This window comes from Lissotriton helveticus, chromosome 2_1 (assembly GCF_964261635.1).
Source record: "Lissotriton helveticus chromosome 2_1, aLisHel1.1, whole genome shotgun sequence".
In the NCBI taxonomy this organism is placed as follows: domain Eukaryota; kingdom Metazoa; phylum Chordata; class Amphibia; order Caudata; family Salamandridae; genus Lissotriton; species Lissotriton helveticus.
The window spans coordinates 19,722,285-19,745,299 of NC_136059.1; the positions used below are offsets into that span (position 1 = coordinate 19,722,285).

General features: G+C 37.0%; 1 protein-coding gene across 1 annotated transcript in view; it reads right to left on the reverse strand.

Moving 5' to 3' along the window:
• LOC144819182 (avidin-related protein 7-like) overlaps window positions 1–23,015 on the reverse strand; it is a 135,826-nt gene that overhangs the window by 101,484 nt on the left and 11,327 nt on the right. The window contains exon 2 of the mRNA XM_078677154.1: window positions 19,743–19,938. Within this exon, the coding sequence (XP_078533280.1) occupies window positions 19,743–19,938 (196 nt within the window). The remainder of the gene's footprint in view (window positions 1–19,742; window positions 19,939–23,015) is intronic.

Sequence of the window (23,015 nt, forward strand, 5' to 3'; positions counted from 1 at the left end):
CACATACATTTGCAATCTACTTTTTGCTATTATTTATAGTCAAAATACAAATCCAACAAAATGGACTGCACAAGATATGCATAATATAATGCAACTTGGCAAAAACATGTATGTAGATATGACAACTTTCTATAAGAAACAAAACATACACTTTGAAAATATCCCTACTTATATTGAATATGATAATACAATATATTCAATAAAGATGCAAAAAGAGCAGTTCTATAGCATAGTAAAAAATAATACAGTACTAAAAAACATACACTTAACTATAACGAAAGCTTTAGATAAACATTATTGTAATATAATATTTTTACATTCAATTGTAATTATTATTATTAATAGACATGATACCTATTGCATTTATTACTCACAAACATCAAAAAGTAGTCATAAATATACTACTGACTACATTCCAAACAGTATAGAAATAAAAACATATACAGATTTAATGCAGTATTTAATGACTATATGTAAAGATATGCTAGTCATTAATGAAGAATTACTATTAATAAAAGTAATACCTTTAACAGTGACTAAAATTCTTAAGTCTTCTTTTAAAAAAACTCAAAAAAGACTAGCTTTAAAAAAAAGTGTTGAAGATAATAAACAAATGCTTATACACTATAGCACACAGTTAGCTTCTTCACCTACCACTTTCAAATCTGCAGTAATAACAAAAAAAGTTACAGAACTAAAAAATAATACAAATACAGAACTATCTACTTCGCAAACATCTATTGAACCTGCAGTTACTAAAAAAAATGGGAAAAATAAAAAATATACAAATAAAATACAAATAAATAGTAACAGTGAGAATAGCATAGTACCAGAAATAGATAGTAATAATATGCATAATCTAACATTTGAGGAAAGCACTGCAAACGAAAATATCCCAATTAATAATATTAATAAAAATGCAATACCAAATAAAGATACAAATATGTTAACAATATCAAAAATAATAGAAAATTTTCATAATGAAATACAATATGGTCCAGAATATATATGCACTATTTGTAATCAAATGTGGCATAAGCAGACAGTAAAAAATATAGGACATATCACAAACCAAACAACATTTCTATTATGTAACATTAGTGATTATCAAACTAATTATATATGTGAAACATGCTATCACTACATAACTAAAAAAAAAATTCCACCGTGTTCTGTTTACAATGGAATGAGTTTCCCTAATATACCATCTGAATTATATTTACATAATTTAGAGGAGAGATTAATATCTCCAAGAATACCTTTTTTGCAAATTAGAACATTGCCAAGTGGATTTCAAAAAGCATTAACAGGTGCTGTTGTTAATGTACCAGCTGATGTTATGACCACGATTACAATGTTGCCAAGACAAATAAGTGATAATATGACAATTCCTATAAAATTAAAAAGAAAATTACGTTATAAATCATACACACATTATGAAAATGTAAGACCTAATAAAGTAAAAAATGCAGCTGTATATTTAGCTTGCAATAGTGAATTATTTAAAGAATATGGTATAACTATAAACTCAGATTGGCACTATACACCAAATCAAGAAACAAATGATACAAATATGTCTGAAACTAACAATACTTCAAGTAGTACAGATGAACTACCTGTAGGTAATTTAGATACATTATTAATAAATGAAACTATTCCAACAGAAAACATTAATGTATTAAGTTTAGCTCCTGCTGAACATAATACTCCGCGTGGATTATATGAAGACAAAGATTCTGAATACTTAGCATTTCCAACAATTTTTTGTGGTAAACGTAGAACAGCTAATGAAAATAGACATGTACCAGTACATTATAGTACCATATGTAAATGGGAATTACGAAGTTTTGACAAAAGAGTAGCTAATAATGTTACAAATCTGTTTTTTAAATTAAAAAGATTGCAAATTAAACAAATACAAGACAACATTTTTATATCACTTAGAAAGTATTTTACTAATGGGAAAGTTATTACAGTGAAAGATATAAAAGATAACTTAGACAGCATACTACAATACAATGAAGGTTACAAAATATTGAAAACAATACGGAGTTCTCCCCCATATTGGGAAAATTGTAAGAAAGATTTATTTGCAATGATAAGGCAATTGGGTATCCCAACTTTTTTTCTAACTTTATCAGCAGCAGAAACAAAATGGTACCATTTGATTAATATACTATTACGGATAAAAAAACAAAAAGAATGTACAAGAGATGAATTCAAAAGTATGACATGGGAAACAAAATGCAGTTTAATACAGCAAGACCCAATAACATGTGCACGACATTTCGATTATCAAGTTAGAAAATTATTCAATTGTATTTTACTTCACAAATCAAACCCAGTAGGTAAAGTAATAGATTATTTTTACAGAGTTGAATTTCAACAGAGAGGATCACCACATATACATGCATTACTTTGGATTGATGATGCACCACAATATAACATACACAAAGATGATGAAGTTATAACTTTTATAAATAAGCACATAACATGTACAAAAACAGAAGACACACCTTTAAACAGTTTACTTCCATTACAAAAACATGGGCATACAAAAAATTGCCGCATCAAACATAAAAAAAATGCAAATATCAATTTCCAAGATATCCAATGGCATGCACAATGATATTAACCGCATGCGTGCGGTAGGATTTCCGCCCGTACGCTGGGATTTACGGATTCGCACTTTACATGACGAGCTGGGCTCGTCATGAGCGTGCGAGGAGGCTACCTCATGACGAGCCCAGCTCGTCATGAGCGTCGAAGGGGTTAAAGCCATTACAACTAGAAAACACAAACAATATGTTTAAGCAACACATAGATATTATTCATGCTACAATGAATACAGAACAATTTGCAAATTACACATATGAAGAATTCTTACAACACATTCAAATAACAGAAGAACAATATATAACATGCATACAATTACAAATAACTAAAACTACTATATTTTTAAAAAGAACACCAGCTGAATGTTTTATTAATAATTACAATAAAGTAATTTTAAAAGCATGGCAAGCTAACATAGATATACAGTATGTTTTAGATGCATATGCTTGTGCTGTATATATTGTATCATATATTAGTAAATCTCAGCGTGGCTTAAGTAAAATATTAGCACAAGCTGCAAAAGAAGTTGGCCATAATGTAAAGATGAAAGAGCAATTAAAGTACATTGGTAATAAATTTATAAATTGCACAGAAATTAGTGCACAAGAAGCTGCTTACCTTATATTGCAAATACCCTTAAGGAAAAGTTCAAGATCATTTGTATTTATTAATACAAGTATGCCAGAGCAGCGTACATATTTAATGAAATACATTAATACAATAAATATGTTACCAGAAACATCAACAAAAATACAATTTGACAATGTTATTAACAAGTACAGTAAACGGCCAATAACATTAGAAGAATGTACTTTAGCTGATTATGCATCAAACTATAATACCAAACAGAAAATTAACACCCAAAAAAAAAAAAAATACTTATGATGACTTACTTTTAGAAACTAACTTTTATAGTTCAGATGAAGAAGAAGTTCAAATAGATGAATTGATAAGTAACAAACACAGCAAAATGTACACTGAACGTAGAAAAAAATAATAATTAGATATAGACGTTTCAATAAAATTAACGACACAGAAAATTAATACAGAGAGTTACTAATGCTATACTACCCTTGGAGAATAGAAAACAATATAATTTCACCAAAAAGTACATACTATGAAAAATACCTACAAGTACAAATAGAAGTAGATACTAACTATAAATTATATAATAAGCAAGATACAATAATTAATACTGAAGAAACACATAATGATGAAGAAATGGACACATCACCAGCATCACCTACAATATCAATAGTTATAGATAATCAAGAAACAACAACACCTGCATATCAATCAGATACACAATATGATCTAGGACTAGATTTAGGAATTAGAACAATTGCAGAAGAAGAATTATTAGTGAACAATATACTACCACAGGAGGAGTACAGTAGTATTATGCAAGATTTAACAATGGAACAACTAAGTTTTGTCTACCATCACTTAAACTGGCTAAAAACAAAAACAGAATGTTTTTTTACTTTTTGTACTGGCGGTGCAGGAGTAGGCAAAAGTTATATAATTACTGCACTATATCAAACTTTAGTACGATACTATAATACAAAAGCAGGAGAAAATCCTGATAACATTTATATATTGCTTACAGCACCAACAGGGCAAGCTGCACATAATATAAATGGTCAAACTTTACATAGTACATTTAAAATTCCAATCTCACAAGCATTAACATATAAGCAATTAACACATGAAAATAGAAGTACATTACAATGTAAATTAATGCATTTAAAAGTTCTGATAATAGATGAAATATCAATGGTTGGCACAAATATGTTAAATTTTATACACAATAGATTGCAAGAAATAAAAGCATCAAATGAACCATTTGGAGGTATATCAATATTAGCCATTGGAGACTTTTACCAATTGAAACCAGTTTTTGATACATATATATTTGAAAACTCAAAAAATATGTATGGACCATTAAGTACTAACTTATGGCAAACACATTTTAAAATATTTGAACTTACCAAAATCATTAGGCAAATAAATGATATGCCATTTGCACAACTGCTAAATAGACTAAGGACTGGTGAGCAAACAATTGATGATATTCAAAAATTGAAATCAAGTGAAATAGAACCAGATTCAAGTATACTACAGTCTATACCATATATAATGTTTACTAACAATGAAGTTAATGAAATAAATCATAATGTTTTGATGCAACATATCAAACATTATCCAATGTATACTACAATAGCTATAGACACAGTACCAGGAGACTTAAGTCCAGAAGTAAAAGAAGCAATTTTACAAAAATTACCTACTAATACAAATCAAACTATGTCATTGGCAAAGATATTACATATTGCAATTAAATTATGTTATGATGTAACTTCTAATATTAATGTGAATGATGGTTTAACTAATGGTGCAACAGGTATAATTGAATATGTCGAAACTACAAATAATATCCCAATTATTGTTTGGATGCATTTTGACAATCAAAAAATAGGCACACAAACAAGACAACAAAATACACACCTTTACAAAATAAATATTTCTAAAAGTTGGACACCAATATTACCGATTTCTCGTAATTTTCAATATAGCAAAAAATTAATAACAATAGTACGAAAACAGTTTCCATTACGACAATCATCTGCACGTACTATACATAGAACTCAAGGTCAAACAATAGAACCATTATATATACATTTCGGTAATAGCAAAACACATCACTTACATTATGTAGCAATTAGCAGAGCAAAGTCTTTAAATAACATATATATTAAAAACTTTAAAGAAGATAAAATATTAACACACTTTAAAGTGCACGAGGAAATGTTTCGCATGAGAACAAATATGTTATTACAAATTTCAATACCACAAATACATCAATACAACAAAAGTTTCACACTAATAGCACATAACATAAGATCACTACAAAAACATTTCAAAGCAATAAAATCTGATACTAATATATTAAATGCAGACGTGTTGTGTTTAACTGAAATAAATATAACACACAAAACACCTAACGAAACATATAATATTGATCATTACAATTGTCTATTATTTGACAAATTTTACAACATACACACAAAACATGGAATAGCTATAAATTACAACAAACAACATATTATAAATCCAATTTTTACAACAGAAGAACAAATTGACATTTTACAGTTCACACAAACAATTAACAATACACAATACTTAATACTAATTATATACAAACCACCAAAAGTTGCAATACAAACATTACTAGCAATTTTAAGTTCTACATTAAATGCATATCCACATCATAAATATGTCATAATGGGCGATTTTAACATTGACCTACAACAAACAACATACAGTAGCAAATTACTACAAAACTACATGAAAACAAATTTTAATTGTGAGCAGAAAATTAACACACCTACAACAGATTACAACTCTTTACTAGATCACATTTTTACAAATGCACATCCTACAAATTACGGAACATTAGAATCATATTACAGTGATCATAAACCAATATGGATAGCTATTTAATGTACTATTTAATAATGTTACCCTATCAAAGTACTGTCTTTGCATAAATAGCAATATTGATTATTAATATTTACATATAATTTTACAGATGATTTCCATTGAATGTACTGCTTAAGAATGTTACCCTATCAAAGTACTATCTTTGCATAAATAACAATATTGATTATTAATATTTACATATTATTTTACAGATGATTTCCATTGAAGAATTAAAGAGCACCAAACAATTTGATTCCAAGCCATACCAGAAAGCACTACGAGTCAACATCATCAAATGTTCAGCAAAAACTTATTATCGCAATTCAAAACAAGAAAATAAAGTTTTGTATCATATGGCATTAGCTGATGAAACTAGTACTATTAAAGCAACATGTTATAATGAGGATTACTATATGCAAACGAAAGAACAAAATGGATTAATTATTCGCAATTACATTTTCAAAAATGATATATTACTGTTGACAAAGCAAACGAAAATAGCAAGAATGCCACCACTTACAATTTCAGCAGGTATTATACAAGAAGCAGAATGCATCCTATAGCCGCTAGCCCCACCAGTATCTCCGATAAAAGCTGTTCGAGGAGCTGCTGTAAAGACACTCCTGAGTGTGTCAGGAACAATTACAGAAGTAAGCAGTATTTTATTACTATTTTACATGCAACTATTTGTCTTAGTAACTAATTTTACTACAAAATGTTTGCAATTGTACAGTTATAAGTAATTATCATTATTATAAATAAAATGCTATATTTATATGTATACAATTTTACAACTTATAATTTTGATATAATCATATTAACCACTTGGCTGCTAAGGTACATCCCCCTCTTCCCATTGACTTTCCATTGAAATCAATGGAAACTCCATGACGAGTTACCCTTGTCATTAGCACTGAAGGGGTTAAAAGAACTGTTTTATGATATTACTATTGCTTACATGCCAATATTTAGATAGAACAGTAAAAAATGACATTAAAATATGTGAGACAAGTATTATCCATTAATACAAAGTAAGTACATTCTTTATATACATTGCAAAAATTACAAAAAAAAACTATAACCTATACAACTTACCTGCAAATAATTTACTTGTTTCACATAACTACTTGTACAAAAAAGAAAATGTACAATGCTATCTGCAACAAGTAATTAATATACAATTATTTTCTTACCAAATTTTAATAGAAACTATTTTATTATGTTAATTATACCCTCCAAAGCAAAAAACAGCTACTAATATGAAGTAAGTAAATAACTTTATATATGTTACAGAAATCCGAAAAATACCAACGCACAATACAAGTTACTTGCTATTAAGACATTGTATTTATAAACTGTTTTATAAAGTTGCCTATATCCTCCATATCAAGCAATCGCAAACTAATACGAAATAGTATATGTTTTTATATATGTTAGAAATAAAATAAAATTGGAATGCACAATACAACTTACCTGCCAACATTTACTTGTTTTAAAAATACAAGTACAACAAAAAAATTGTACTGTCTATCTAAAACAAGTAATAACTATTTTATTATTTTAGTAATATAACTGTCCAATGTTTTTTAACAACATGTTAACTTATAAATTTTACCCAATTCCATTATTTACTGTATAAATACCATGTCTTTTGTTGCAAACTATCACATTCAATACTAGAACAACTCAAAAGTTATTTTTAAAAAATAGTTAAACTTAAATATTGCTAATATTGATACAACTTTAACAAACAGCATTTACTTGTTTCAAATAGATACTTGTACAACAAATACAATTGTACAATAATATCTGAAACAAGTAATTACTGCATGTTTCACAATAGCTAAGATGTAAAATATATCAAGTACACCATCAACAGCTTATCACCTCTTACTGGCTTTATTGTACTATTTGCTCTATTTTGTTCCGCTTAACTCCCATCTCCCTTTCTACCCCTATAACTTCCCTTTCATTATATGTGTAAGTGGGGCAATCTTGGCTTATGGAGAAACTCCTAGCTGAAGAGACACTTTCTAACTCACAGTGGCTGTTACAATTCCATGGGACATGTTGCAATTGTATGAGCTTTGTAGAAGAATTTTATGTACCTATACATACAACTTGAGTACTCACAATTCTCCGTGGCTATTTCATGTTTTATTGAGCAGACTTCTACCCAAAGAAGGAGAGGCTCCTACCCTCCAAAACTTCCCTGCACCCCCCCCCTGCCCTTGCTTACAGCTCCTGTAATGCACTAGACCCAAGTGTCCAAAACAGCTCCAAGAGGGCAAGAAGCATAACAAACTTTTACTTAAAACAAGAAAGCTCCTACCCTTCAACACTTACCTGCCCCCCACCCCCTGCTAAGAGCTACTGTGTTACACTAGACCCAAAAGTGTCCATTGCAGATGCAAGACGGCAAAAAGCATGGCACACTTCTACCCAAAACAGGAGAGGCTCCTACCATACAAATCTTACCTGACCCCCCCCCGCCCCCTGCTAAAAGCTACTGTGTTGCACTCGACCCATGAGTGTCCAACGCACCTATAAGAGTGCAAAAAGCATAACAGACTTGTACACAAAGCAGGGAATGCTCCTAACCTTCAGCACTTCCCTGCCACCTCCCCCCCCCCCCTGCTGACAGCTCCACCCACAGCAGAAGAGGCTCCTACCTTCCAGCACTTCCTGCCCATCCCTGCTGGAAGCTCCTATGTTGCACTCGACCCAGAGGTGTCAAGCGCAGCTCCAAGATAGCAAGATGTATGGCAGACTTCTACCTAAAGCAGTAGAGACTCCTACCTTCCAACTCTTACCTGCCCCACCTGCTAGGAGCTCATCTATTACACTCAACTTAATAGTGTCCAATGCAGCTCCAAGACAGCAAGAAGCATGGCAGACTACTACCCAAAGCAGGAGAAATTCCTGCCCTCCAACTCTTCTCTGTCCCCCCTGCTGACAACTCCTGTGTTTAGATAGAACAGTAAAAAAAGATATTAAAATATGTGAGACAAGTATTATCCATTAATACAAAGTAAGTAACACATTTAATACTAGAACAACTCAAAAGTTTTTTTTAAAAATAGTTAAACTTAAATATTACTAATATTGATACAACTTTAACAAACAGCATTTACTTGTTTCAAATAGATACTTGTACCACAAATAAAATTGTACAATAATATCTGAAACAAGTAATTACTGCATGTTCCCCAATAGCTAAGTTGTAAAATATATCAAGTACACCATCAACAGCTTATCACCTCTTGCTGGCCTTATTGTACTTTTTGCTCTATTTTGTTCCTCTTAACTCCCATCTCCCTTTCTACCCCTATAACTTCCCTTTCATTATATGTGTAAGTAGGGGCAATCTTAGCTTATGGGGAAAACTCCTAGCTGAAGAGACAGTTCCTAACTCACAGTGGCTGTTACAATTCAATGGGACATGTTGCAATTGTATGAGCTTTGTGGGACAATTTTATGTACCTATACATACAACTTGAGTACTCACACAATTTTCCGTAGCTATTTCATGTTTTATTGAGCAGACTTCTACCCAAAGAAGGAGAAGCTCCTACCCTCCAAAACTTCACTGCACCCCCCCCCCACCTGCCCTTGCTGACAGCTCCTGTGGTGCACTAGACCCAAGGGTGTCCAAAACAGCTCCAAGAGGGCAAGAAGCATAACAAACTTTTACTCAAAGCAGGAAAGCTCCTACCCTTCAGCACTTCGCTGCCACCTCCCCCCCCCAACCCTACTAACAGCTCCACCCACAGCAGAAGAGGCTCCTACCTTCCAGCACTTCCTGCCCATCTTTGCTGGGAGCTCCTATGTTGCACTCGACCCAAGAGTGGCAAGCACAGCTCCAAGGTAGCAAGAAACATGGCAGACTTCTACCTAAAGCAGGAAAAGCTCCTACCCTACAACTCTTCCCTGCCCAACCTGCTAGGAGCTCACGTATTACACTCAACTTAATAGTGTCCAATGCAGCTCCAAAACAGCAAAAAGCATAGCAGACTTCTACCCAAAGCAGGAGAAACTCCTGCCCTCCAACTCTTCCCTGCCCACCCTGCTGACAGCTCCTGTGTTCCACTCAACCCAAAGGTATCCAACACAACTCCAACAGAACAAGAAGCATGGCGGCTTCTACCCAAAATAGCAAAGGCTTCTACACTCCAGCTCTTTCCAGCTGATGTATTAACATTGATACTATTATAGTATAATATCAGCATATGGAAAACTCTGTATACCATCAATGGACTTGCTGAATACCCAAAGTACAAATGTAAAAAGAAAAAAAAGAGAGTTTAATCAAAAGCAAGATAAAATATACTAGCAATACACCCATGGATCAATAAACTATCAACAGCAATACAAAGTAAGTAACAAAAAATATATACATTAGCATTTGTACAAAGTTCAAAAGTGAGCAATACTAGCATACCAAATAATTAATAATTTTTGTTTCCATTAATTTTATGTTGAACATATAAAAAATGTCTATAGTATGTTTTCGAATAATTCTAACTGTACATATACCACAAAGCACAAACTTATTGTTTAACATTCATTAAAGTATAAAAAACTGCAAAAAATACCTACTTTACGTACCACAGGCAGAAGATACTAAAAATATACTTGTTGGAGGTCAAGAAACTAAAATAAGGAGCATTACAATTAATGATGCAACAGATTCAGTGAAGATAAGTCTATGGAGAGACGCCACTGATTTTACGATTGAAATTGGGAAATATGTACAGCTTACACATATGGATGTACATGAGTTCAATGGAGAGAAGATATTGAACACAACTAGACACACTACAATACAAGTAAGTAAATATTTATAGCAATATCATGATGCAATCAGAACATTTAAAAAGTGTACTAAAACACTATTTCCATAGGTCATACAACCACCGAAAGAAAACATAACTGTAACGTTATTTGGAATGGAAAAAACTTACCAGGAGCAAAGCACAATGGTGGTGCAAATAGAAAATAATGAAAACTTGCAATCAATGGACATCCATAATACACCTTTGATGGACTACTTAGGCATTGAAACTGACACAGAAGATTTTGAAAATGCTTTAATGCCATTCTTGCCAATAACACTTAGTGTACTGTTTTGTAATGGTTGCATTACAGACATAATTAGAGAAATATAACTGCAATATAAACAATTGTTGCCATACCACGTACAAAAAATACTAAAAAGTAACGTGAATAGTTTGCATACTACTACTGATTACCTATGTTTCACTTTTTCAGATAGTTATTTGTATACAAAATTGCATTTTTTGTTCATGTAACAGTGCTAAAATATATTTTTTTGTTTCAAAACTGTGCATTTCTTTATTGATTGTTGCATTATTTAAAATACTCCACTTTATCGTCATTATACCTTAACAAATTCTTACAAAAGTGTATATTACAAAACACCAAAAAATTGCACTCTCTTTTGCTATAATTAATCTTAAATAATTGTTGCCATACCACTACAAAAAATACTAACAGTGACAAGAATAATTTGCATGATACTACTGATAACTTATGTTTGATTTTTCAGAGACTTTTTTGTATACAAAATGTCATTACTTGTTCATGTAACAGTGCTAAAATACTATTTTCGTTTGCAAAACTGTGCATTTCTTTGTTACTTGTTGCATAATTTAAAAATCTGCACTTTATCGTCATACCTTAACAAATTGTTAGTAAAGTGTATATTACAAAACACCAAAAAATTGCACTATCTTTTGATATAATTGTTACGTTTATTTTACTTCATATCCTACAAAATAAATACTTGTTACATTGTTACTACTTGTTTTGAAAAAAAAATGTACATCAGATTATCATATTATTTACAAAATAATACCAATTATATGTACATTTGAGTATATATTTCTTTGTATCATAAAAAAAGAACTTTTTATACCACACTGTAGTTTGCCTGATTATTTTCTACAAAGAAAATGCTAACTATATAATATCTATATAATTGTTGCATAAATGTGTGAAATAAATGTATGTAAATCACATAAATACAAAATATATTGCAGAACAACTACAATATATGTAACATATGCAAAAAATAAAACTAATGCCATTACCAATAACATAACTATTAATTTGCAGAATACCAACAACAACACATAAATAAAAAATAAAACATTTGCAATGTTAATAGCTTAATCTTAACTAAGGCGAGACCTATTGCATTGCAAATGCTTGTTTTATTCTTTTTGGTGTTTTATATTTTTTTATTGTTTTTTTGAACATTCTTTACTTTTTTTGGCTTTTATGAACAATTTTATACTTTTTTGTAGTTTTTATGGGGACAAACAAAAAACAGGGAATTGTAAATGGCTCAACTGGAGCAAAAAAAATCAGAAAAAAATTAAGGTTTCTTTCTGCAGTTGTGGTTGTCTCCAGCACGATTGATAAGTGTGATGCTTTGCTCACCATAGGAGATTGTAGTCCCACAAAATATACAAACTATTTTGTAATCTCCAAACTGGCGTTGGATGTTTGGGACCATCTCCCTTGTCTCAGGACCCGATGGAGTGGGTTGTTTGCTTTTGGAGGTGCTCGGAGAAGATTGGGGAGGATTTCTGGTCAGTTCTCTGACCTCTGCCGCAGCATAGTTATTTGGATGCCTGCGTTGCATGTGGCGAAGCATTGTATGGTTCCCAAATGAATATTTTTTTGCAGGGTTCCCGCTGGAAAGTACAGTGCCACAGATCAGACATGTCACTTTTGGCGCAGTGACTTTCTTTTGGTCCTTTGGGATTTTAAAAAACTCCCACACAAAGTGCTCCTTTGGTTTATAGGGGATATTATCTTCCGGCAGGAACCGTCCCTCCTCCTCCTCCTCCTCCTTCTCCTCCTCCTCCTCTTCTTCTTCACCACCAATGTGATGTTGTGGTGGTCCTTGTGGTGGTGGTGGTGGTGGTGGTGGTGCAGATGCTCCTGCTGCTGCTGCTACTGTGGCCATTTCTCAATGAATAGAAACAGGTCTTCCTCACTCAAAGAACAAAGTGAGAATGAAGAAAAAAGGTGGGGGCTTTCATCATTTGGAAAACAAAACTGTTTTGAACCAGTGAAAAGTGTTATTTTCAGGTCACATGACCCGGGCTTTCATCATTTGGAAAACAAAACTGTTCTGAACCAATGAAAAGTGTTGTCATTATATATGTATATCAAAACAATACCCTTGCAGGCATAGAGTGACGCATACATTATGCAAAAAAGAAGGAGAGAACTCTGGATAGTTCCCAAGTTCAGGTGGAATATATATATATATATATATCATAATAATATATATATCATCTGTATAGCTGTATATGCAAGCAAATGGATGTTTTATAGTTTATTTGCATGTGTGAGTATGTGTGTGAGTAACTCTATGGATGAGTGTCGGTGTGTAACAGGATGTATAGGTGTATGAGTACATATGATGAATAAGTACATGTGTGAGTGACTATATAGAACTGTTGGTGAATGAGTGGATGTGTATGTAGATTTTGGAATTACTGAATAGGTTGTTGTAACTGGTATTGGTATCTCCATTGTTTTTAAATTGTTAGTTTCTATTTTTCAATGTGTGTATCAAAGGTTATATTACGCTGAGAGGAGGTCTGCCACTCTTTCACAAGGATGATGTCATCAGTGAAGTCATCAGTGATGTCAATAGTGATGTCATGAGTGATGTCACTGACCATGCCATGAGTGATGTAATATGTGAAGTCCTCAGCAGTGCATTGCGGGCGCGCGAGTTATAGTTAGCTGAACTAACTATAACGGGGGAATTTCAATGGTTTTGTATGAGTGAAATGTCCAGCTAAGTATAACATGTGTGAAACCTATGTTTTTTTCAGTGAATTTCTAAGGTTTTTTACATGCTAATTACTAACTATAACGTGGCTGAAACCTATTGTTTTTTTCAGTGAATTTCAAAGGTTTTGTAAATGATAATTTTTAAATGTATATATTGTTATTTTTTTATACTATTTTACTACATTGTTTTAAAGTATTTATTTTTAGATATTTTATTTTTTAAATTACATTACATATTTTTAATGTAAATTGAAAAAATGTTTTTAAAAAATATTAAAATTGTAATATATTTTTTACTTTTTTTTTAATTGATATATATTTTATATTGCAAGCAATGATATCCTATGGAAGGAAATTCAAGTTACCGGTAAGTACAGTTAAATTTACTTTTCAGGAATAGTAGTGAGCTGAAGGATGCAGCACTGAGGTCTCTCCTGATAACAGGTTAGTAAATCAGAATTCGTAGTTCGGCTGATTTTTGAGGAATTTTTGAAAGTTCCAAAACTCCACACTTAGAAGAATTTCCAAGTGAAACCAGTCAATGTTAGCCTACAGAAGGAAATTCAAGTTACTGTAACTACAATTAGAATTACTTTTCAGGATCAGTAGTGGGCTGAAAGATGCAGAACTGAGGTCTCTTCTGATAACAGGTGAGTAAATCGGAATTCGTAGTTCGGCTGATTTTAGAGGAATTTTTTTAAGTTCCTAAACTCCACACTTAAAAAAAACTTCCAAGTGAAACCAGTAAATGTTAGCCTATAGAAGGAAATTCAAGTTACTGTAACTACGATTAGAATTACTTTTCAGGATCAGTATTGGGCTGAAAGATGCAGCACTGACATCTCTCGTGATAACAGGTGAGTAAATCGGAATTCGTAGTTCCGCTGATTTTAGAGGAATATTGCGCTCAATAGTGAAGGAAGGGGACGGGGCCTGAGTTGAAATGTGTGCAAACATGCCCTGTGGCGCGTTTTACATTGGGGAATTAATTCCTCTTCAATCCTGAGGTCCCTGTGAGCAAACTATCCAACCAGGTACCTCCAGTATGCGTCAGGGAGCCGCGTTGCAGAGAGATGTTCAGAGGGCATGCCCCCTTTTTATAACACTCTGCAAAGCAGCTCCGTGACGCTTACTGGAGGTACCTGTTGGACTAGTTGGCCACAAGAGGACCTATGGAGTGAAGAGGAATTAATTCCCAACTTAAGACACGCCACAGGGCATGTTTGCACACATATCACGTCAAGCCCCGCCCCCTACCTACCACCACGGTCTAAACGCGGCCCGTAGCTCGTTCTAAGTTGGGGGATTAAGTCCCCTTGCATACTGGGGGACGCTGGGGGCCAACTAGCCCACCAGGAACCTCCAGTATGCACCAGGGGGCTGCGTTGCAGAGAGGTGTAAAAAGGAGCGTGGCCTCATTACACCTCTCTGCAATGCAGCCCCCTGGCGTGTTTGCAGAGGGGGAACTAATTCCCCTTCCATACTGGGGGTCCCTGGGGGCCAACTAGGCCACCAGGAACCTCCAGTATGCGCCAGGGGGCTGCGTTGCAAAGAGGTGTTCTGAGGCCGCGTTCCTTTTTACACCTCTCTGCAACGCAGCCCCCTGGCACGTTTGCAGTGGGGGAACTAATGCCCCTTGCATATTGGGGGTCCCTGGGGGCCAACTAGCCCACCAGGAACTCCAGTATGCGCCAGGGGGCTGCATTGAAGAGAGGTGTAATGAGGCCATGGCCCTTTTTAAAACACTCGACAAAGCTGCTCTGTTGTGCTTACAGGAGGAACCTGGTGGACGAGTTGGCCCCCAGGGATCCCCAGTATTCAAGGGGAATTATTTCCCCCTCTGCAAATGTGCCAGGGAGCGTGTTTGCAGAGTGGTGCCTTAATTTCTTGGGGGGGATTGGCAGGGTGTGGTACCCTAAACTATCCCAGGATTTTTACAAAACAAACATTTTGTTTGGGCCTTGGGGGTCCTTGTGTGACCCCCTGAGCAGGCCTAGGGGATCAGGAACCTCCAGTATGCGCCAGGGGGCTGCCTTTCAGAGAGGTGTAAAAAGGGGCGTGGCCTCTTTACACGTCTCTGCAAGGCAGCCCCATGGCACGTTTGCAGAGGGGGAACTAATTCCCCTTGAATACTGGAGGTCCCTGGGGGCCAACTAGTCCACCAGGAACCTCCAGTATGTAACAGGGGCTGCGGTGCAGAGAGGTGTAAAAAGGGGCATGGTAGCCCCCTGGCGCATACTGAAGGTTCCTGATGGGCTACTTGGCCCCCAGGGACTCCCAGTATTCAAGGGGAATTATTTCCCCCTCTGGAAACGCACCAGGGGGGTTTGCAGAGTGGTGCAGGGAGGGGGCGGGGTTTGAGGTGACAGATTGCACCACTCTGCAAATGTTCCCCCTGGCGAGTTTGCAGAGGGGGAACTAATTCCCCTTGAATACTGGGAGTCCCTGGAGGCCAACTAGTTCACCAGGAACCTCTAGTATGCGACAGGGGGCTGCGTTGCAGAGAGGTGTAAAAAAAGGGGCGTGGCCTCTTTACACATCTCTACAATGCAGCCCCCTGGTGCATTTGCAGAGGGGGAACTAATTTCCCTTGAATACTGGGGTCCCTGGGGGCCAACTAGTTCACCAGGAACCTCTAGTATGCGACAGGGGGCTGCGCTGCAGAGAGGTGTAAAAAGGGGCGTGGCCTCTTTACACATCTCTGCAAGGCAGCCCCCTAGTGCATACTGGAGGTTACCTGGTGGGCTACTTGGCCCCCAGGGACCCCTAGTATTCAAGGGGAATTATTTCCCCCTCTGAAAATGTGCCAGGGACCGTGTTTGCAGAGGGATGCCTTTGTTTTTTTGGGGGGGATTGGCAAGGTATGTGTATCCCGCGATTTAAAAAAAAATACTTTTTTTTGGCCTTGGGGGTCCTTGTGGGACCCCTTGACCAGGTCTAGGGGGTCAGGAACCTCCAGTATGCATCAGGGGGCTGCCTTGCAGAGAGGTGTATAAAGCGCCATGGCCTCTTGACACGTCAATGCAAGGCAGCCCCCTGAAGCATACTGAAGGTTCCTGGTGGGCTACTTGGCCCCCAGGGACCCCGAGTATTCAAGGGGAATTATTTCCCCCTCTGCAAACGCACCAGGGGGCGCGTTTGCAGAGTGGTGCCCTAATGTTTTTTGGGGATCGGCAGAGTACGCGTACCCCGTGATTTTAAAAATAAAATAATAATACTTTTTGGGGACTTGGGGGTCCTTGTGGGACCCCCTAAGCAGGCCTAGGGGGTCAGGGTGTTCCTACCCTGCCCCCTTTTCACGTTGTTTGCGTTTCTTTTTCTATTTTCTTGTGCCTCGGTTCTACCGAGGCACAAGATGGCTGCCAACACTTCCTGGTTTGGAGTGTTGACAGACAGTTGACAGCCAATCAGCATGCAGCTCGTGCTCAGGAAGGTACAGAGTACAGTACATAGTTCTGAACTCTGTCTCTAGATATCGCTATGATTTTACTTTTGATTTTCTCAGGAACTACTAAACGGATTTACAGCATTTAACAAAAAGCACAATCTGCGAACCGAACTCTACCTCTCTGCCAAATTTGGTGCAATTCCGTTCAGCCGTTCGGGCTGTAGCCCTGGCTAAAGGTCCCTATGGAAAATTGCATGGGGAAAACACATTTTGGGACCCCCCTTTTTTCTCGGCCCCCACTTGGCGAATCACCCCCAAACTTTCATGGAAGGAGCAGAGCCGAGCAGGCCATTTTCTTGGAGAAATTCACGAAGATTCATCCACCGCGCCAAAGTTATTCCAAATAGAATGTTGTGGATTTCATATGGAAAGTAGGTCCTAACTATAACTACCTACTGGCGACCGCCAGTAGGTAATATATATATATAGATATACATATATATGCCTTTCCACTTGAACATGTAAAGCTATTGCTTATTGTTTAATACTACAGGTATGTCAGGGTGAGCAGGACTAAAGTATATGAAGTAATAAGCAATCACCATGGACAAATGACACACAAATAAATGATGTGGTCTCTGATACATTAAAAGAGGTTGCATCAATGGTATAGTGGGTACACCTATCTTTAGTACAACTTTCTTAAAGTGGCATTTAAAAATACATTTCAACAAAAATACAACGTTGCTAGTGAATAAGGTATGTTTTTACAATTCCAAGATATCAAACATGACATAGCTATTTGCTCCCCATTTGAAACCACAACCTTTTAAATGTAATAAGAAATGTCCAATGTAATCCTGAAGAGGGGGTAGGCATCACACTAGTGTAAAACCAAATTAGGAGTAGTTCATTACCAGGACATGGAAACTACAAGAATACATATCCAACCTTTTAATTGCATAGCACCCTGCCCCATGAGCAACCTATGTCCTACCCTAGGGGTGTGTTATATGTAATGAAATGGTTGTTTAAGGCTTGGCAAGGGTTTTATTTAAATGTCAACACAACATGGCATTGCAAGCTTGCATTGAGACTATTTTAGGCCTTGTGTATATAGTATACCACTCTACAAGTAACTTACAAATCACCTATCACATCCTTTTATTTCTCAACAACTACATCTGAAGGAGCATTTATATGTGCAACCGTAGCAGGTTCAACAGTTAGTCTAACAACAGCAACCTCACACCCCATAAATCAATAGGAGCGACAAACTCAAGCAATAAATTCAAATCAATCCAGAATATTTTTGAAGTAGTAATCAACCTATGAACTACCTTGTACCACTCTTCATGTTCTTCTTATTATTTCAGAAAATGTGCACATAATTCCCTCCATAAACTTCTCTCAATGGCAATTCTGAAACTATCCTAATTTCCAAATCACTATTTAACCTCTTTGCTTTCTTTCCTGTCTCTGAAACCTTTTTGTTATTAGCAATTCCCTTTTTCCACATGTCTCTGTCTTTCCTTAAATCAATCCACTCTGTTGTCCTTTCAACTAAATTTTGAATGTGAGCATTTATGGATATTAAACCCAATTATTTTCTTACATCATTGGTCAGATCCATTTCGTAATCTGTCCTCACGTTCTCCATCAGCCAATTCTCTAAGTTTGTCATGTGCCTCATTTCTATATCTTGCTGCTTCCTTGGGTCAAATACCTCATTTCATCAACATTGTATGATAATAATCTGTTCAATCTTTAAACATCCCACATTAATACCTCTCTCTAAAGCAGGTTCTTTAATGCCAGTGCTGAAACCCATTGTGGCAAAGCAACATTTCAATCCAAGTACTATGTTTTTTAATTTGCTTATTTGGATGGCGGAGGGGCACATGGCACACTAGATTGTACATTTAACTTTTATCATGTCATTGGAGTACTTTTTCATACTTTGACTGTGGATTTGCCTAAACGTCAAATACCCCAATGTGCATTTACTCCATAATTTAGAGGTAGTGCAAATGCAGCTGGGCTAGGCCACTACCCTGAGTTGTCAATCTGATCCAGCAATCCCATCCCAAAAAACCAAAGATACCCGGGAGACCACACTAAAAGGTGGTTTTCCTAAATAGGTGCACACAGGGATAATGGAAAGGCCTACTGGGAGGAAACAGATGGGAACTAGGTGAATTGAAATGTAGCGAGAGGGGAACTTAAGGGAGAATAAAAACGCAAAGAGAATGAAGTTAAACTGCTGAAGAGAAAATGTATAGATAGAGAAAAGAAAAACAAAGAGGTAAATGATGTGTGGATATGCATAGAGAGAAGGCAGAGCAAGAGCTACATTGATTTAAGCGAAAAGGGTAACATAAAGAATAAAAGTAAAACTGAGTTGGTGGTGCGATACCTGAGTTCACAGACTTCACAGTGAATCCAAAGGTTGGCAGCTCCTCATCTTGTTGATATCCAGTCAGATTGGACTGAATACTGGCTCCTGCCTCCCAGTAGGTGCCGTTAAATAAGCCATCATTGTTCAGATCAATGGTCATTTTTGTGAGTCTGCTGGAGTTTTTTATTGTCTCCCATAGTCCAGACACCCTGCACTGAAGAAAGGAACAGACAGCAGATGTTCACACTGAACACATTACAGGTTCAGTAAAGTAAAGACAGACAACACATGTTCACCTCAAGTCCACGACACCTGCATTGTAGGAAAGAAGAGGCAATACATGTTCAGACTGAAGCCATGTCACCTGCATGAAGAAAGGAACAACAATGTGTTCACACTGAACAAATGCCACATCCAATGAAGGAAAGAAAAGGGGATACTTGTTCATACCAAGCCATGGGATGAACTTTGGTGATAGTGAGAGCATTGATAAACTGGATATGTCTGTCCAGTTAAGTACTGTTCTGAGGATATCAGTTTTTCAGTCACCATGGTAACACTTGTACCTTTATCTCTCAGGGCGTCTACCCCAAACCCATTAATAATTGTTTAATGTGAGTATTTCTCCATGTTACTGGGCCAGTCTGCTAGGGTAGCCGTAGCCACCCCACCCTCTGAGTCTACAATATCTTCAGTGTGCTCTTGAACTTGGTCTGGGCACAGCAGGAATCCTATCTGCAGATTAGCAACCCCTGAAGTTGCTGCACTAGACGGAACACTTTTCCCCAAATAGGTGTTCATTCTGTTATCGGAGATGGCACCAAGCCTATTTAGAATCCCAGTTTTTAACCTGATACCCATGGTTTGGGAAGAGTCTTGGAACCACCCTCCGGGACAGGTTTTTGGGGGCCTTTGGAAGACTCTTTTGATTTTTCATTTTGGTATCACTTACACCTCTTCCTCCTTGGAGTGAACAGTAACCTCTTTCTTTTGGTCACCCCCACCCTGGGCCTTTATGAACACCCTTGTTTTTACCGAATGGTCAGCCTTCTTCCCCAGATCCTGAGGAAAGACTGACACCAGGCACTCATGCAATTTCTCAAATGTACAATTACTCAACAGATGCTCCTTCATCACAAATGATAGAGCCCATCATAATCAGGCATATTACCGCCCTTCAATCAGCCACCTAGGCCCTCATTTACGGGGATTTGGTGCAGGGCTGCTGAGCAAGTTAGCTAGCTGCGCTGCCCTACAGCAAGAAGAAAGGACAGGAATGCAACTTATTTAGGTAAAAACAAAGCATGCCTGTCCTTTCCTCCTTCTATGTTGTTATTTTGCCTATCTAACTCCAACGCAGGCACCAGTGCAGCACTTTGCAAGGGGGCCTGTGTTGTTGGCAGGATTGTTCAACCCCTTCCCTGCGGGGCAAATTCCCCCACTGTGCTGGGGGGAAGGGGGAGCGTACAGCGTCCCGGTGCTCATGACGAGCTCAGCTCGTCATGAGCCACGGTTGCCGTGTGCTCATGACGAGCTGAGCTCATCATGGCCACACCCATTTCTTTAGAATGCTCAGCACAGCAGGGGAATTAGCCCCGCGTGCGAGCGTTGCGGTCGTTATGACGAGCTCAGCTCGCCATGAGCACACGGCCAGCGTGGCTCATGAAGAGCTGAGCTCGTCATGAGCATGGGAGGGGTTAAGTGCAGAAAGGGGCACCTTTCTGCACAGAAACAATCCTGACAGGTGTTTTCCGCTTCCTATGCAAAATGCAGCACATATTGAAAGAGGAAAGGATGAGGAGGAATGAAGACATTTTGCCTGGTTACGCCTCACCATGGAGGTGTAAGGTTTGGGCACTTCCCCAGGTTTACATGCTCTTGTAAATCTGGGGCAGTGTAAAAATCCATGGGCATTGCAAGGGAAAATCAACCTCAACGCCCATGGAACGCCTCTCAAATGTAGAGTAAGGCAACGCAGCGTTTCGAGCTCCCTTCCTTTACTCCATGTCTATGAAGCCACTCAAAGCCACGCACAGCGGCTTTGCATGGGTTCATAGACATGATTTTGTAAGACGTCCGCCACAGTGTCACACAAATTGATGCTCCGGTGGTGCAGGGGGCTTATAAATAAGGTGCAGGGATAAGATAGAGGTTTTAGATATGGTCTGCATTCTCTTGGGTTAATTTTGGGGGCTACACCCTCGGAAGCTGACTACGGTCCCATGTTCACTGTCATCCTCCTCCTCAGGGGTAACAGGACTCTGTTCCTGAGATAGTTCAAGCTCTTCCATCCAATTACGCCATACTCAGGTTAGACTGTGTCGGCAGGAGGGGTGGGGGAATTGCTATTATTTACAAAGATGTGCATAAATGTAGAGCCACTATTGGTCAAGTAGCTGACTGTGAAAATGTAGTATTTGGTTTAAGCTTTTCCCCAACCTGCACCTTCTCAGGCATCCTAATATATCGCCCTCCTGGATCACTAGGCAACTTTTGTAAAGATCTGCCAGAGGTAGTTACTCATGATTCTATCCTTTCGTCTAATTTTTCCATCCTGGGTGACTTGAATTTACATTTCGATGATCCTGATTCTTCCTTAGTGCAGGATCTTATTGATTGTCTGGAAACTTTTCAAATCAAGCAAATAGTAACGGGTCCCACACATACGTTGGGACATTTGCTTGATCCTTTGTTTACTAATATTACAGGCATTATCTTTGTGGAATCCACGGCGACCATTCATTGTTATCTTTTAGGTAGACTCCTCAAGAGTTCCCTCAACCCTCTGTTAAAGCAAAAAAACTTGGTTGTACATGGTCTAAACATCCGGTTAATGGCTGGGCATCCAATCTTAGAAATGCTACTCCAGTCTCTCACCCGGACCCTATGGTAGCAAATGAGAATTTTAATAACTGGCTGGAGGCCTCTTTTGATGCTGTTCTTCCGAAAAAAGAGGTTTGCCACCGGATAGGTTCAAATAAGAAAGCATGGTATACACATATTTTGAGACAGCTTAAACAGTCATGTAAGTAAGCTGAGAGGAGATGGAGGAAGTACTTCTCAGAATCAAGTAAGAGCAATTATAGAGAACCTATGAAGCTCTACAAAAACGAAATAAATGCTGCCCAAACTAGGTATTACCATGAAAAATAACTGCAGCCTCTAACTCCCCTTTTGAAATTTTTAAAGATGTAAAATCGCTTCTTATAGTCCCCGTTCCTCCTAATGATGATGATAATGCCTCAAAGCGCTGTGAGGAATTAGCCAATTTTATTTCCACCAAAGTTCATA